The following is a 15,134-nucleotide window of genomic DNA, read 5'->3' on the forward strand; positions in this document are numbered from 1 at the left end:
CTTTGGTCGGACCGTGGTGTGATTGTCAATTTCTTTTTTTTCTCGTTCGAACCCCTAAATCCGCGAGTGTTTACAATTTAGTCCGTGAACTTTTGCTAAGCTAGTCTCACGTCTCGTAGATTTTCTACGATTCAATGATACGTACCTCCTTGCAATTTTTCGTAATTTTTCACCACAGATCCCATTACACACAAAAACTTAAAATCTTTACTATCGAAGGTGAGATTTACCTTTTCTTTATTCGGTGGTCATCGAGGAAATAGGATGCTTTTCCGAAAAATACTTATTAAACATCCCTTAAAACAATCGGTCTCTTTATTTTCCGTTTTACCGAATTTCTTTTATAGAGAAACACTATAACATTATTTACGTCGAATATGTGAATTTGTCCCAATTTAGAAAAATTTCTATAATATAGGGATAACATAAAATGCTTCAAATATTCATAGATTGAACTATATAAAGAATTTAGGAATAAATGTGACCAATAATATCAGCTACCCAATAAATGGATTATGATATATCGTTTTAGCAAAAACTCCATGAAAAGGTGTTGTATAAAAAAATAAAAGAAAGAGATCATAACCCAAAAAAAAAAAAAAAAAAAAAAGGGGAGAAAATATAAGAAAAATGGGCCGGCTGTTTTGTTTCCTACGTAATGTGCCCCTTGGACAATCATATCGCACGTTAATTTCAAAGGGTGGCAGTCTCTGACGCAATCTACATGCATGAACTAGTAAAGCGTACTAATATACCTTTGTCATGTATCGATACTCTATATGTGGCAGGCATTTTGTCCATTTTAAAATTATTTATAACAGGTTCATACCCGTTTTATTAAATAGATAGTATATCAACAATTAACACGTTTATATACAATAAAATACTCTTTCATGTATGTCAACAACCCCGCCCCCCCCCCCCCCCATGTTCATGTGTTTGAGCTAATTTCTAAGGGTATCATGATTATGCTTCAAAGCTAGTAGAGAAAACTTGACATCCAATATTATGATCGAACACGATGGTTGCAAGTACGAATCGTAAGCTTCGTTTGTTTCGTGAATAATCAACAATTCGAAATATATCTTTACCAAAAAAAAAACAATTCGAAATATATTTTCCTAAAAACGATTGATTGATTCAAACGATTTAGTTTTAATCATATCACTAGTATCGCTTGCAAAAAATGAATGATCGAAAGTATTTCCATCGTCCATTAATATATTTAGACATAAATTCTCGTCCATAATAACATATTTTTTTATTGAATAGATATTTTAAAGTGATAATAGCCATCATTTTTAAAAAAATATTTCCAAATCATTCATTTTTTGCAAACCAAATAGAATCGTAAGATCCATATGTTTTGCATAAAACGTGACATTTTATGAAAAAAAATATTTTCCAGGAAAATGACAATATTTTCAAGTGTTTGACTGAAATTTGAAGGTAAATTGTAGAATATTTTATGTTGTTTGGCTAAATAAACATACATTATTCAAGTACTAGCGACTTGCACATATCCACTCGGGAAACTGAGTACAAGTACTAGGGTCCCAAGTTAAGCCTTAATGGATCTTGACTCAATCATGGTCTCAATGGACCCGAGTACGAGCTCCCGATCTTGATCTTGGCCTTAATGGACATGAACACCAAGGTCCTAGGATCAACCTCCATGGACACAAGCCTTGCCTCAATAGACCTAGGTGCTAGCGCTTGGGTCTCGAGTTTGGCCTTGATTGACTTGGGTGGGCACAAGCGTCCCAAACCTAACCTCCATAGACCTAGGATCAGGGCCAAGAGTTAGGGACCCAAGCATGGGTGCCAAGGTTCCAGGCTCGGCCTCGATTGACACAGGCACAAGCATGACCTTGATGGACATGGGCCTAGGCACTGGCGCTGGGGTCACTGTCCCGGGCTTGATGGAGTGGGTCCTGGGCATGGGGTCTTGGGCCTAGGTGCTGTGGACCGGAGCCCGGCCTCAATGAACACTAGCTTTGGTGTTAGAGATCCGGGCATGAGCATTGGGGTCTTGGGCTTGATCTCTATGGACCCGAGGTGGGTTGCTAGGGAGTCGAGCAATGGAATTGGATTCTTAGGCCCCGCCACGGGCGCTGGTGTCCCAAGCCCAACCTTTGTGGACTTAAAGTCAAATCACCAATGTTTTGGGCCTGGTCTCTTTAGATTTGGGCTTGGCCTCAATGAATATCGGCAAACCTAACTCCGGCTCGAGACCGCTATCAAGGGTCTGGTAACAAACGTTGGAGTTCTCATGTTCAAAGGTAGAGTTCCTGATTCAAGTGTAGTCATATTTTGAAAAATAATTTTTGATTTTTTAAAGAGAAAATCATTTTTCTGAATTTAATCATAAATTTTCCAGTGACTCATTTTTCTAAATAGGAAATTGAGCAACCGCGAAAGAAACGGAGCTACATTTGATCGGAAACGGATCCAAGTGCAACCCAATGATCCATCAACCCGAGTGATGTGGCCGGGCAAACCCGGCCCAAACTCCAGTTCCGTTAAAAGGAGCGTCTTCCCCTCTCCGTCACTTCAAATTTTCGACTCGGCAAAAATCGCAGCTTCCTGCAAATGGAATGGCCAAATCAGCTGCGATGAAAAGCAAAACTCTCCCGGCCACCTCCGACGCTTCAGACCGAGCCGTAGCCGCGGATCCATCTGCCTGCAAGAGCTCCCGCAGCTTCTTCCACCTCCCGGCGCGCCTTGATTCTCCTCCCATGGTCGCAATCCGCTCTTCAGCTCGCCGATCCGTTTCGGAATTCCCTTCGAACATGAATCCGGAGCTTGGTAACTCGCTCTTCACCCGTTATTGAGTCGTTCGGGTTTCGTTTATCGGAATGGAGTTCACGGAAGCGTACAAGCAGTCGGGTCCTTGCTGCTTCTCTCCCAACGCGCGCTTCGTTGCCGTCGCTGTTGATTATCGCCTCGTCATACGCGATACGTTGTCGCTCAAGGTATCGTCTTCCGTCATCACTGCCGATATCTGGTGCGACGTCCTGTAGTTTAGCTGCATTTCCGTGGCCGTGAGGCTGGATCTTGTCCCCGACAGGAGCACTTGGCTCGAGCGTGTCGGGGGAAAGGGGATTTTTTTTCCTTTTCTGAACAAGACTTGGTGTTTAACGAGCATATGCGAATTCAACCGCCCGAGTGCTTTGCTTGTTTTTGGGAAATTTTTGATAGACAGGTCACCTATGATTTTGGAGTGGATCTCATACTCAGTAGCAGTTTCCCAGTTAGTCTCTACTAACCGTTGTCATCCGAGCTGGCGTGAGCTGAAATTAGGAGCTAGTGTGGTTTAAAGTGTAATGATCTGATGAAGGGGCCTAAATGCATACAGAATGTGGGACTATCTATTGTTATTAAGACTGTCAATGCATTTATTTATCAATGTCATTGAGCTGCCAAAGACATTTGGTTGTGATGACTGGATTCACGTGCGCCTTCTTCGAGAGCAAGCAATTTGGAAGAACATGGCTGTTGTTATACACATTAAAGCAATGTCATATGTCTGGGTGCTGTTTGACGTAAATTTTATCAGCTGCTTTGCACTTATTCTTATGGGGATGCTGAATATAGTCTACCCAATTTAATTTGCAGGTTGTACAGTTGTTTTCATGCTTGGATAAAATAAGCTACATAGAGTGGGCCCTTGATTCTGAATACATACTTTGTGGTCTCTATAAAAGACCAATGATACAGGCATGGTCGTTAGTTCAACCTGAATGGACATGTAAAATAGATGAAGGTCCTGCTGGTATTGCTTATGCTAGGTGGAGCCCAGATAGTCGGCACATACTGACTACATCTGATTTCCAACTTCGGTTGACAGTTTGGTCATTGGTCAACACAGCATGCGTACACGTGCAGTGGCCAAAGCATGCTTCCAAGGGGGTCTCTTTCACTCAAGATGGAAAGTTCGCTGCAATATGCACAAGACATGATTGCAAGGACTACATCAATCTGCTTTCTTGTCATAATTGGGAGATTATGGGCGTTTTTGCTGTTGATACTCTAGACTTAGCTGACATCCAGTGGTCACCGGATGATAGTACTATAGTGATATGGGATTCATCTCTCGAATATAAGGTAACATCCAATTACTTCATCACTTCGTTTCAGTCGGTAACTTCTCCTAGATGCATCCTTTCGTTTTAGCAGTGTTCTGCATCCATGTGGTCCCTGTCGAGCGTGTATGTGCTAGCAGATACGTTGGACCTAGATATGGAATGTTAATGCATTACATTTAACCAGTTTCTTCACATCACAATCATTTGGTGGTTAAACCATAAAGAACCTGTTTGAACCTCACGGGCAGGTCATTTCCACTCTTGCACCGCACCTTGACTTGTTTTCATTGAACTTGACTGTTGAGACACAAGTGATATCATGAATTTCTATCTGAGAATTTTGTCTAGGGATTCATATGATATGAATAAATGATATTTGTGTTGTTTGTTGTGTGACATTAAATTCAGTTTGGCCGACAAAAGTGCAAAGGTTATAACTGGTGTTCTTTGAAACAGGTTTTAATATACTCACCAGATGGGAGGTGTCTGTTTAAGTATCAAGCCTACGAAAGCGGATTGGGAGTGAAAAGCGTTTCTTGGTCTCCTTGTGGACAATTTTTAGCTGTTGGTAGCTATGACCAGATGTTAAGGGTCTTGAGTCACCTCACTTGGAAAACATTTGCAGAATTTACGCATCTATCTAATGTTCGTGCTCCATGTTGTGCTGCCATATTTAAGGTGCTTTCTTCTCGACATATTGTCAAATCTCATATGTTGCTCATTACAGCTATGTATCTTTGATAGACACATTGACTACATGAGGTGGACATACTAATCTATTACATGGGTTGGCACCCTGTTGGTGCCCTTTTGCCATAAAGGTCCTTATTTGTAAAAGCAATTCTCATACATCTTATATGTAATGATGTGCATACTTTACGACTCGAGTCTTTGATAATGGCAGGAGGTAGATGAGCCCTTGCAAATTGACATGTCTGAATTGTCTTTAAGTGGTGATTATATGCAAGGCAATTCTGGTAAGTCTTTAATTAGTCTTTAGAGATGCATGTATACGTATGTTATTTGTCTTCTTGACACCCCATTGTGTTCAATCAGCTGTCTCATTTATCGTATGAATGTCTCTTTGTGGAAATTTGACGAAAGCTCTTTGTTATGCACGTGAAATAAATTCAATTTGAAATTGAGATACCCTACATTATCAATGACATTCAACTGTATCATAAGGTCGAAATGTTATATGAGCTTTGGTTCGGCATACATGCTTTTGAGCTGTGATATTAAGTTTAGACATTCAGAATTAGATGGCATTCCATCAAACCTTGGTGCTAGTGAGTTCTGATGATAACAGAAGCAGTTTTGGTAGCTAACATTAAATAATCTGCTAAAAATCAAATTTTAAGATTTGGGGAGAGGTGATTCTTGAGTTGAATGTGTTTTGATGGTTTAGATGCAGGGGTGAAATTAGGGAGTGTAAATGATATTGATTGTGGCCTGAAATTTGTCATATGTAGGGAATAGTCAAGTATGACGGCAACTAGGAGTTAACTAGAAAGATCTCTTGTTATGCAGTTGTTGCAATTCGATTTGATTCACAGTTTGAGAGCTATAGAGAACCGTCTCCTATTTTGGTTACAGACGTCTAATATACCAAATTGCTTGATAATTTTCTTTATCAATTAAGCTTGTTTTTCCTTGTATATTTGGTGGATTTTATCATGTATACTGTAGCATTTAGTTTATACTTCGATTTATTCTCAAAACTTGGTCCAGGAGATGCTCCAGAGGTACATTACAGAGTTAGATATGATGTTACAGAAGTTCCAATCACTTTGCCTTGCCAGAAGCCTCCGGCAGACAAACCAAATCCCAAACAAGGAATTGGTAAGTGTGCACTTATTTGCTAATTGGATACACGTGAAGAAAATGATTCTTATACCAAAGGAAAAGAACCATGATGTCTGCCATACACATAAGTCATGCATTTCATTGATTTTCTTGACGGAAATTCGGCAACAAGGTCCAAGAGTTGTTGGTGTAGATGTGCGTATGAAGTTGCATCTTCATAGGGCGATCAATTTGTAATAGGTAGAAGTTATTCAGAAGGCATGACCTGCAGGCCTTCGATAAATAGGCTTACTTGAGGCTGCATCTTGTGTTAATGTACAGTCTTATGGACGTTTTTGACGAGGATAGACTGGTAGTGTTCTGATGGTTTTTTCTTGTGCTATGAACCCTATATGACTGAGGAAGTCTCGTGGCCCTGGTGGCTAATGTAGGCTCCTCTGGAATATCAATCAAAGTTCATTTGGAATATCATTCTTATCCATAATACAGTAGACAGGGATGTCTGACACAATGTTACAAGGAATAGGTTGTCAGGAAGAGTGCTTCTCCATCAATAAAGTGAAGTCACTCAATGATACTATTCTTTGAAGAACAGATGCTGTCGGAGCATAAAGATCAATGGGATCAAGCCCCAAATAAAGTTGTGCATAAATTTGCCGAACTGGCTCAAAACCTATTTAAGAGTGGTTTAATTGCAGGTCTTATGTCGTGGAGCAATGACAGCCAGTATGTATGCACTCGCAATGATAATATGCCGACCATTCTTTGGATCTGGGACATGCGCCATCTTGAACTTGCTGCCATCTTGGTTCAAAAGGATCCTATCCGAGCTGCAGTTTGGGACCCTACGTGCACTCGCCTCGTCCTTTGCACGGGAAGCCCACACCTGTACATGTGGACTCCTTCAGGTGCCTACTGTGTCAGCGTCCCCCTATCCCAGCTTAATGTAACAGACTTGAAGTGGAATTCGGATGGGAGCTGTCTTTTGCTCAAGGACAAGGAGTCATTTTGCTGTGCTGCAGCGCCACTGCCGCTAGACGAATCTACTGATTATAGCTCAGATGATTGAGGCGTCGATGTTTATTCTCCAGAGTGACATGGACTGCAAACTGCAGTTGTTCGTAGGACTGTATATTTAGGCATGTTAGATCTACCGGATAGAGATGACTTTTTCGTGTTGTATAATTCTTTGTAGTCGGGATGATTAGCTTCCGCAAGTTAAATTATTGACAATCGAACTGCCGATCTGGATTCCGTCCCTCATTTTTTCCCTTCGAACCGTAGAAAGCCAGAATTTGGGGCAATGGTCAATCTGTATGTCAGTTTTCGATAGAAGGGCAAAAATCTGTATGCTGATATGAATCTCGTTTGACAGCTGCGGCACGTACTTGATATGAACAGATGAATCAGCTGAAGGCCCAATTAATGTTAGATAAGACAGGAAACTGCTTTGGGTAGCAAAATGTGTTGTCCACAGCAAGCCAACAACCGAGAATTCTCAACTCGCACTTAACAGGAGCCTTTTGGTCCGAAGCAATGAACGATAAGCCCTTTCGGCGTTCCCATTTATTCCCTGAGGACCACAGGACGAGCCACTATACACTAGTTAAAAGACAGGCGATTTCCACTTTTTATTCAAATTAATTATGACGTTATGAGCTTCATTTAACCCGAAACTCTTAATACCTTTTAAAAATACTTAAATTTTCTTCAACTCGCTATATAATAAATCTTAATTCTACCTGCTCTGAAACAAAGCACGAGTAATTATCAAGTATTAATGCTAATATTTTTCTACGAATCCTTTTGGCTTACATGACGTTTGAACAATTAGAGTGAATAAAAAAACGAAACAAGTTCCACCGGGAAGATGAGAAATTAGGCGAACGTAGAGGGGCCTGAGATCAAATTGTCCAAATATACATATCACCTTTCTCGATCATATTTTCATAGGAAATAGGAACTTGAAGTGAATTTTATTTGAAATTCAAACAGATTTGAAGTGGCCATGTCAATCTCAAGAAGGGCCTGACCTCACCGGCTGGTCAAAGGCTCAGAAACTTATTTAAAATAAGGTTGACTTTAAGCTTTTATTTGAGAAAATAAGTACATGAAATTATTTGGAATTTTTCCTTTTTCCTATTTTCATTTTAGGCTCAATCCTTTTTTTCTTTTCTTTCCTGTTTTTTGGGGGTGACAGAGTTTCATGTGATCTACCGAACCGATTCCACGCTCCCGAATCTTCTCCCTCACTCGAAGTCTCCCCCATTAATCCTTTCATGCACGACTTCAAATTCGCTTTCGCCTCCCGATGGAGGGGATAGCTAAGCGGTCGTCTTCTTCTTCTTCATCTCCTCCTCCTCCTTTTGTTTCTCCTCTGCGCATGATTCAGTGCCACTTCGGAACTTGGTGAAAGCTTCTGCACCGACCCGATTCATGGAGCTTTCGGTTTCCTTCTTCGCTGCGAGGCCCCACAGATGCTTTCCCGTCGTCACAGCTCACTCGAACTTGAAGCTCCGGAGGAAACCGTTGACTCCGCGCCGAAGAAGAGCGATCAGAGCTCAGGCGTCGGATCCGTCTCTGCGCCGGGAAACTGACAGCGGCTTCGCCCTGCAGGACGTTCCTCATTTGACCAATTTCCTCCCGGATTTGCCGGTAAGTTGATTCTACTATCGAGGCTCTTTTTTGTTGTGTGCTTTTGGCCATTCGTGTGGATCGTTACGTTAAACCGTTAGGATGTAGGAGAAGAAACTGTTGACTAAGGTGGAATTTAGTCGGATTTGGAGAAAAGATGTGGTGCTGAGGCTCTTGGAATCCATTGAAAGGGAAGTCTGCCAACTAATTAGGGAGTTGGCATTTTGTGTAGCGGCCTGCGATTATGTTCGATTGTATTGTTTCATGGAAAAAATCTATACACGATATTGTGGACTTGTATACTGTATGTCTACCCTGCATTTTAATGATCAATTGGAATTAATTGAGTATGTTTTAGCTAATTCATTTGATTTTATTTGTAAATAAGACTCTAACTATTGCAAGAAAGGATGCAAATATCATTTAATTAGAAGAAAAGGTTCTTAATAACATTACAAGGTCCGAGACGTGAAAGTTGGAAGGTCATCACTGTAAGCTCATTTTATAAAACAGAGAAAGATTGATATTGTAAAAATACAATTACGGAGTAACTATTAATACAAAGAACATAATTGATATCTTAAAGGATGAAATGACCGTCAAGTTTATCACCTAAGTTTAGTTATCGCGAAATTATAATGTAACTCCATGCATTGCATGGGCATGATAGTTGTCTCTAAAAGATAATCGTTCATGTTTTTTGATCTTCGAACAATTTGGTTGATCTAATTACTGCCCATGCAATTGAACTTCATTGAATACAAGCACATTTCTCTCCGTGATGTCCTGTATTGTGTGTTTCATTAGTGAAATGATTGATTAGATTGGCTCAAATTATCTCTTTTTAGTCTCCTTCGTCACTCTCTATGTTTGACATTGACAACTCATTAAAGAGCTTATCTTTGTTTGCAGTCGTACCCTAATCCACTACAAAAGAGCCAAGCTTATGCCATTGTTAAGTAAGTTGACCGCTACTTCTAGATTTTTTATTTTTTAAATTTTTCTTGAGTTGCAAGAAACACATTGATGTGTAGATTTTTTTCTTTCGGTCATTAATAATAATAATACATTTGATACTCCTTTTTGCTAGGAAAACTTTTGTCAGCCCGGAAGATGTAGTTGCTGAAAAGGTGAGCTTGTGATACTGCTCCCAACTCTGTCCTCCTAGACTCTATCTCAACCACTAATTGTAAGTTCTTTCTCCAGATTGTGGTCCAGAAAGATAGTCCCAGGGGAGTGCATTTTCGACGTGCGGGGCCTCGTGAAAAGGTATTAAATTCTCAGTGATAGCATGACCTTTTCAGCAATTGGTTTGTTAATATTCAGATCCTTCTTTGGATGATGGGTTTATTTTCAATCAGAGGAAGTTCGTGCATGCGTCGTGACATGCGGAGGTTTATGTCCGGGTATAAATACAGTGATTCGTGAAATAGTATGTGGTTTGAACTACATGTATGGAGTTGATGATATACTTGGTATTGAGGTCAGTCCCACATGGAGCATATTTACTGTTGTTACTCCTTATAACATTTATTTTAGACTCCTGTTTACAATATCATTGTATAAGCGAAAAATTTAGTTCAACTCCAGAGGCATACAACGTCTATAATAAGAAGTAACCTTACACAAGCAAATGAGTTTAGTTGGAATAGTCATGTCAACGTTTCCTTGACAAGTGGATCTCCCACTTTCAAATAGGTTTATTGTGTAGCCATCAGGTAGATGTGAGATTTGATCGAGAGAGGTGTCCCCGAAAAAGAAGGAAAACGAAGGAAGAAATAAAAATTATCTGCACTTTGTCATATGACCGCTATTGGCTTGTTGGATCTAATTGATGAATCTTGTTAGCTGTATGGTTCACAATTGTTAATGTCTGTAGGGAGGATATAGAGGATTCTACTCTAAAAATACCTTGCAGTTGACGCCTAAAGTTGTCAACGACATCCATAAACGTGGCGGCACCTTTCTTCAGACATCGCGAGGGGGTCATGACACAAACAAGATAGTGGATAACATTCAGGATCGTGGAATTAATCAGGTTCATATGATTTTACAATTCCCTATGGCATTGACTGATTGTAAAGCTACTTGACCACTTGTAATGGATCTCTTCCTCATTATAGGTATACATCATTGGTGGGGATGGTACGCAGAAGGGAGCAGCTCTCATATATCAGGTGATCAGTCCTTCAACGTCAGTTACTTCTGATTTGCATTCAATTACAGCATGTCACATTATTTTTGTTTTTCTCTCAAGGAAGTTGAGAAACGTGGTCTTCAAGTGGCAGTTGCAGGGATTCCCAAGACAATTGACAATGACATAGCTGTAAGTACTAATGAACTCCATCCAATAATTGTTAAAGCGACTAAATTGTAAAGATTAGATGGGAATTTTATGAGTTTTATACCCATTGTAGGTTTCTTATCTCCATGTTAATTTCTAGAATTGATAATTGTTGGGTTTTACGAATAATTTGTACTGAAACTGTACAAGGTAGTCCTTGACTTAATGGAAGTTCTTGGCAAAAGGTCGATTGCATATATTAGAATTATCGTAGAAGTGCTATGACCCAAGTGAACTACCAATAAAGCTCAACCTCTACTTGGTGGATTGCCAGCATGCCGCATGTTCATTTACCAATGATAAAGTCACAGTGGCTATTGTGTCTCATAATATATACACCGAACTTCAGGTGATGCTTATAGAAACTGACAATTTGGTAAATATTGCATATAGGTCATAGACAAATCCTTTGGTTTTGATACTGCTGTTGAAGAAGCTCAGAGAGAGTGTATGACATTTTTAACAGTTGTACGGGTTTCCTATCTTGTGAAGTCTTGACGGTTTCTTTTCCCTTTTTAACTCCATCAGGTTTCATTGCCATGTATGCCACTTTGGCTAGCCGAGATGTGGTAAGTACTTGTTCTTCTGCCAGAGTTTTTAAGTTAATTTTCCACTGTAAAAGTGACTAGAAAATGGGATAGTGCTGTGGCTGTTTGATTGACTAGTTGCATTAGCATTTTTGCTTGTCAAATCTTCTGATCATTAGCAAACTAAAGAGTTTGGAGTATAAGGGTCTGAATCTGGACAAAGTGATTATATGTCATGGAAAGATGCCTCGGGCGACATAATGACTTCAGTTGTTGAACATACCTTCAGAGATCCTTTTGTTCTTCAGAAAAGGAGGAGGGCTTAGGATCAGGTTCTCTCAACAACGGGAACACCATCTAGTGGGAAAACATTTCTCCAGATGTTTGTCGTTTTTAGGTTGTGCAATATCACCTGTTGGCTCCACATGCATAATATGGTGTTTATCTTTCCTTTGGACCGGTGTCAATTAGTTTGCCATATGTTCTCATGAGAAAATTTAGTATGCTTTATGGTGGTTCTGGTAATTTTATTCCTTGCATGATGCTCTGTGAACCTGTATTGTACTTCCGATTAGAAGCTTACATGATCAGTTAATAAAGTTTGGAGTGTAACAGGATTGTTGCTTGATTCCAGAGTCTCCATTCTATTTGGAAGGCCAAGGTGGGCTTTTTGAATTTGTTGAGCAGCGGCTCAAGGAGAATGGGCATGTGGTTATTGTGTTAGCAGAAGGTGCTGGACAAGAGTATGTAGCACAGAGCATGCGCACAGTCGACGAGAAAGATGCATCAGGAAACAGACTACTTCTTGATTTTGGTCTATGGTTATCTCAACAGATCAAGGTGAAGCTGAAAAATTTCTCTCCCTCTGAGATGTCTATTTATTAGCAAATAATGGAGTCATCTGCCAGTGAAGGTCTCTGGAAAGACTTCACATGACGCTATGGGCAGAAGTTGCTAACTATTGACATGATTTGTGCTTTTTAGGAGTAGTAGTTGCAATCCTGGAGACTAACTTTACATATTCTTAACTGTCATTAGAGGGTGGAGAAACAAGTTAGTTTAGCCATTAATTTCCGCTGTTTGGTTATTTGACCCCATTTTCGGTTGCTTCAGGATTGTACATCTATTTGTTTCGTGCATAACTGCGTTTAATAGTTCTTTTAACATTCTCCTTTTACTAATACTTCAATTTCTTACATAATAGGACCATTTTACGAAGGTTCAGAAGATGGCTATAAACATGAAGTACATAGGTACTTGTCACACCATTGACAACATTTCTTCTTCTGTGTGTTGTATTCTCAGCAATTTCTGCTTAACTGCACAACCGAGCATTCTCTGCTCCTATCTCTAATCTTTGTCTGGATACATATCAAGCCATCTAATGCAATTCTCTCAATATACCTGACATGTTCACTTACATTTTGCCCCCGCCAAGGATCACTCTCTCGGTGGCAAACAATATATCTCATCAGATGGTTACAATTCACGAACTGATAGTTGGCATTCCATGTGTATTATTTTAATCGGATATACTTTTCCTTGATAAGGAAATGAATAGTATAATCAATGTAGAATTTTGTGGGACCATTACCACTATGCCAAATACGTAATTTGTTTGTGAAGGCGTGGTTTATTTTAGATGCTTTAACACTCCTCCCTTATGTGTAGGCTGGGATTTAACCCATAATGAAGTGTGGAAACTAAACTAATTATCTTGGGTTAGGGGAACAAATAAGGGATTTGGAGAAATTTAACAGCGGACATCCTACTTTTATACCATCTAGCAATGTCCAATCCAAAAGCGTCAGTTAGTAGGTTGAGAGAGACTACATATATATGTGGCCTACATAAACAATTGATTTTGGATACTTCAGCAATTAGTTTCATATGGTTGTCATTGTCAAATAATGATGTTCAGAAGAGTGGTCATTCGCTGTTTGGTTTAGTATTGTTGACATGCGGGATCCCTTTCTCTTTCTATTTTTGAATTTGTTCTTGGAATGTTGGAAATTTTAACACTAGATAATCTGTATCTAAACAGATCCAACATACATGATCCGGGCTATACCAAGTAATGCATCAGATAATATCTACTGCACTCTTCTTGCCCACAGTGCCGTGCATGGAGCTATGGCTGGGTACACAGGATTCACAGTTGGGCCTGTAAACGGCAGACATGCCTATATTCCAATTTCAGTGAGCACCTCTTTTCCTGCGTTACCCTGAAAGGTTTAAAAATTGGCCTGGAAATTCATGCATTGATTGGTTGTACATACGCTTGGCCGGTTCAAGATGTTTAACCTTTTCTTGATATTAAGATGCCTTCCTAATGATTCTAGTTTGCTGACTAGAAACCTAGAGGATAGATATTAGCTGTTGGACAACCGGATGATGCAAATTTCAGATGGAAAACTTCTTCCAGATTTTGGCTGGTGCTTGTAATGGGTAGATCAGTTGTTCTTGATATGGACCAAAGCCTCATGTCCAAATATAATTCCTCTCAGCATGGAGAAGACTTTTAATCAATTGGACGGGGTGAACAATGCATGTTATGCACAATCATTCACTTTTTCCCATCAGAGTATTCTTTTCCTTTGATTCGACACAAATTCTGTATGTGGGGGATATCCTTCTGTTTCCTGCATAAACCATGTAAACGTCATGACAAACAGCTTATATGTGCCATTGTATTTTAATTTCTTCTTTATATGATCTCTTCAACAGCTTGTTTATCGAAATCTTAAAGTTCATGTTTAGTCTTTTGTAAATCGGGCATGACAAATATGCTTAATCCGTGGATTCATACTCTTATTGAAATATTTGTTCACATGCAATTGCTTGGTCTTGCAGCGAGTCACTGAGACTCAAAACACTGTCAAATTAACTGATAGGATGTGGGCTAGACTTCTTGCATCAACAAACCAGCCTAGTTTCTTAAATGGCGATGAGGCGATGCTGGGAAAAGTTGATAGAGCTATAATTGAGGAGATCAACAACAGGACGATTACATCCATATAGATTTCACAGCATTCACTCTCAGATCCACTGGTCATCAGCGTCTCTATTCTTCACGAGCTGAGATTTCATGGTCACTCCTGAAGACCTCTTAAAGCAGCGAGCATTTGCACTGCAGCATGTCATATTATTTCTAGATTGTTTTCCGGTATGAAGTCTATTTGTAAATGCAAAACCATTTATTGCACTAAGGCGAGAGAAATTCGATCTGTGTAATTTTCTACTAACAAGGGCATTCACATTCAGGTTGATCTAAAGGCCACACACGATAGAAGAGCTTCTGATTTTTCAGTGCACGGGGTGGTTCGAAAGAATGTACCTTCCATGCTAGATCTTGTAATTTTAATAATTGAAAGTGTGATTATTGTGCAATCTGCTCTTGGACAAGCCATCATAAATTGTCATCTAGAAATTCGAACGTAATTTCGTTCTCCTCAGTTTATACTGTATGGTAATGTTATAATCAAGCTTGATACAACGCTCCCCCTGATTCCGAGATTGGTACAGGGTGGCTTAAACAGTTGCACATGGAAAAAGTTGCTTGCCCTGAATCACGAAAGACCGGTTTATCGTTACCGGCAGTTTGGTTATTACGGCTGAGGTTTACCTCTAGGCCCTGCCTGCTCCGTTGCATCTAAAAGCAATCGGTGAGGAGACGGAAGGACAAACTGTCTGGTCATTATGTCTCTTGGTCGTAAGTTTCTATCCACGCTTCTT

General features: G+C 39.8%; 2 protein-coding genes across 3 annotated transcripts; both read left to right on the top strand.

Annotated features, from left to right (window-relative positions):
* Positions 1-2,541: 2,541 nt before the first annotated feature.
* Positions 2,542-7,229, top strand: LOC115687604 (uncharacterized). 2 transcript variants are annotated; one of them, XM_030613235.2, is made up of 6 exons: positions 2,542-2,975; positions 3,619-4,107; positions 4,545-4,766; positions 4,993-5,065; positions 5,820-5,930; positions 6,593-7,229. In XM_030613235.2, exons 1-6 carry the CDS (start codon positions 2,859-2,861, stop codon positions 6,961-6,963), a joined length of 1,383 nt encoding a protein of 460 aa, XP_030469095.1. In that variant the 5' UTR covers positions 2,542-2,858; the 3' UTR covers positions 6,964-7,229. The 2 variants fall into 2 exon arrangements, with proteins under 2 accessions (XP_030469095.1, XP_030469096.1); XM_030613236.2 differs by having other exon boundaries at positions 5,823-5,930.
* An 847-nt stretch (positions 7,230-8,076) lies between these two features.
* On the top strand, positions 8,077-14,789 carry LOC115687596 (ATP-dependent 6-phosphofructokinase 4, chloroplastic). The gene is given in 14 exon segments (XM_056302821.1): positions 8,077-8,549; positions 9,441-9,487; positions 9,619-9,658; positions 9,735-9,796; positions 9,873-10,011; positions 10,408-10,566; positions 10,652-10,705; positions 10,786-10,854; positions 11,266-11,314; positions 11,317-11,441; positions 12,015-12,239; positions 12,604-12,652; positions 13,444-13,598; positions 14,253-14,789. Coding segments are annotated over 14 exon segments (1,560 nt in total). The 5' UTR covers positions 8,077-8,330; the 3' UTR covers positions 14,421-14,789.
* The last annotated feature ends 345 nt before the right edge of the window (positions 14,790-15,134 follow it).

Source organism: Syzygium oleosum, unplaced genomic scaffold (assembly GCF_021117445.2).
Source record: "Syzygium oleosum isolate NSW1041296 unplaced genomic scaffold, Sole_v2.1 Sole_v2.25, whole genome shotgun sequence".
Taxonomy (NCBI): domain Eukaryota; kingdom Viridiplantae; phylum Streptophyta; class Magnoliopsida; order Myrtales; family Myrtaceae; genus Syzygium; species Syzygium oleosum.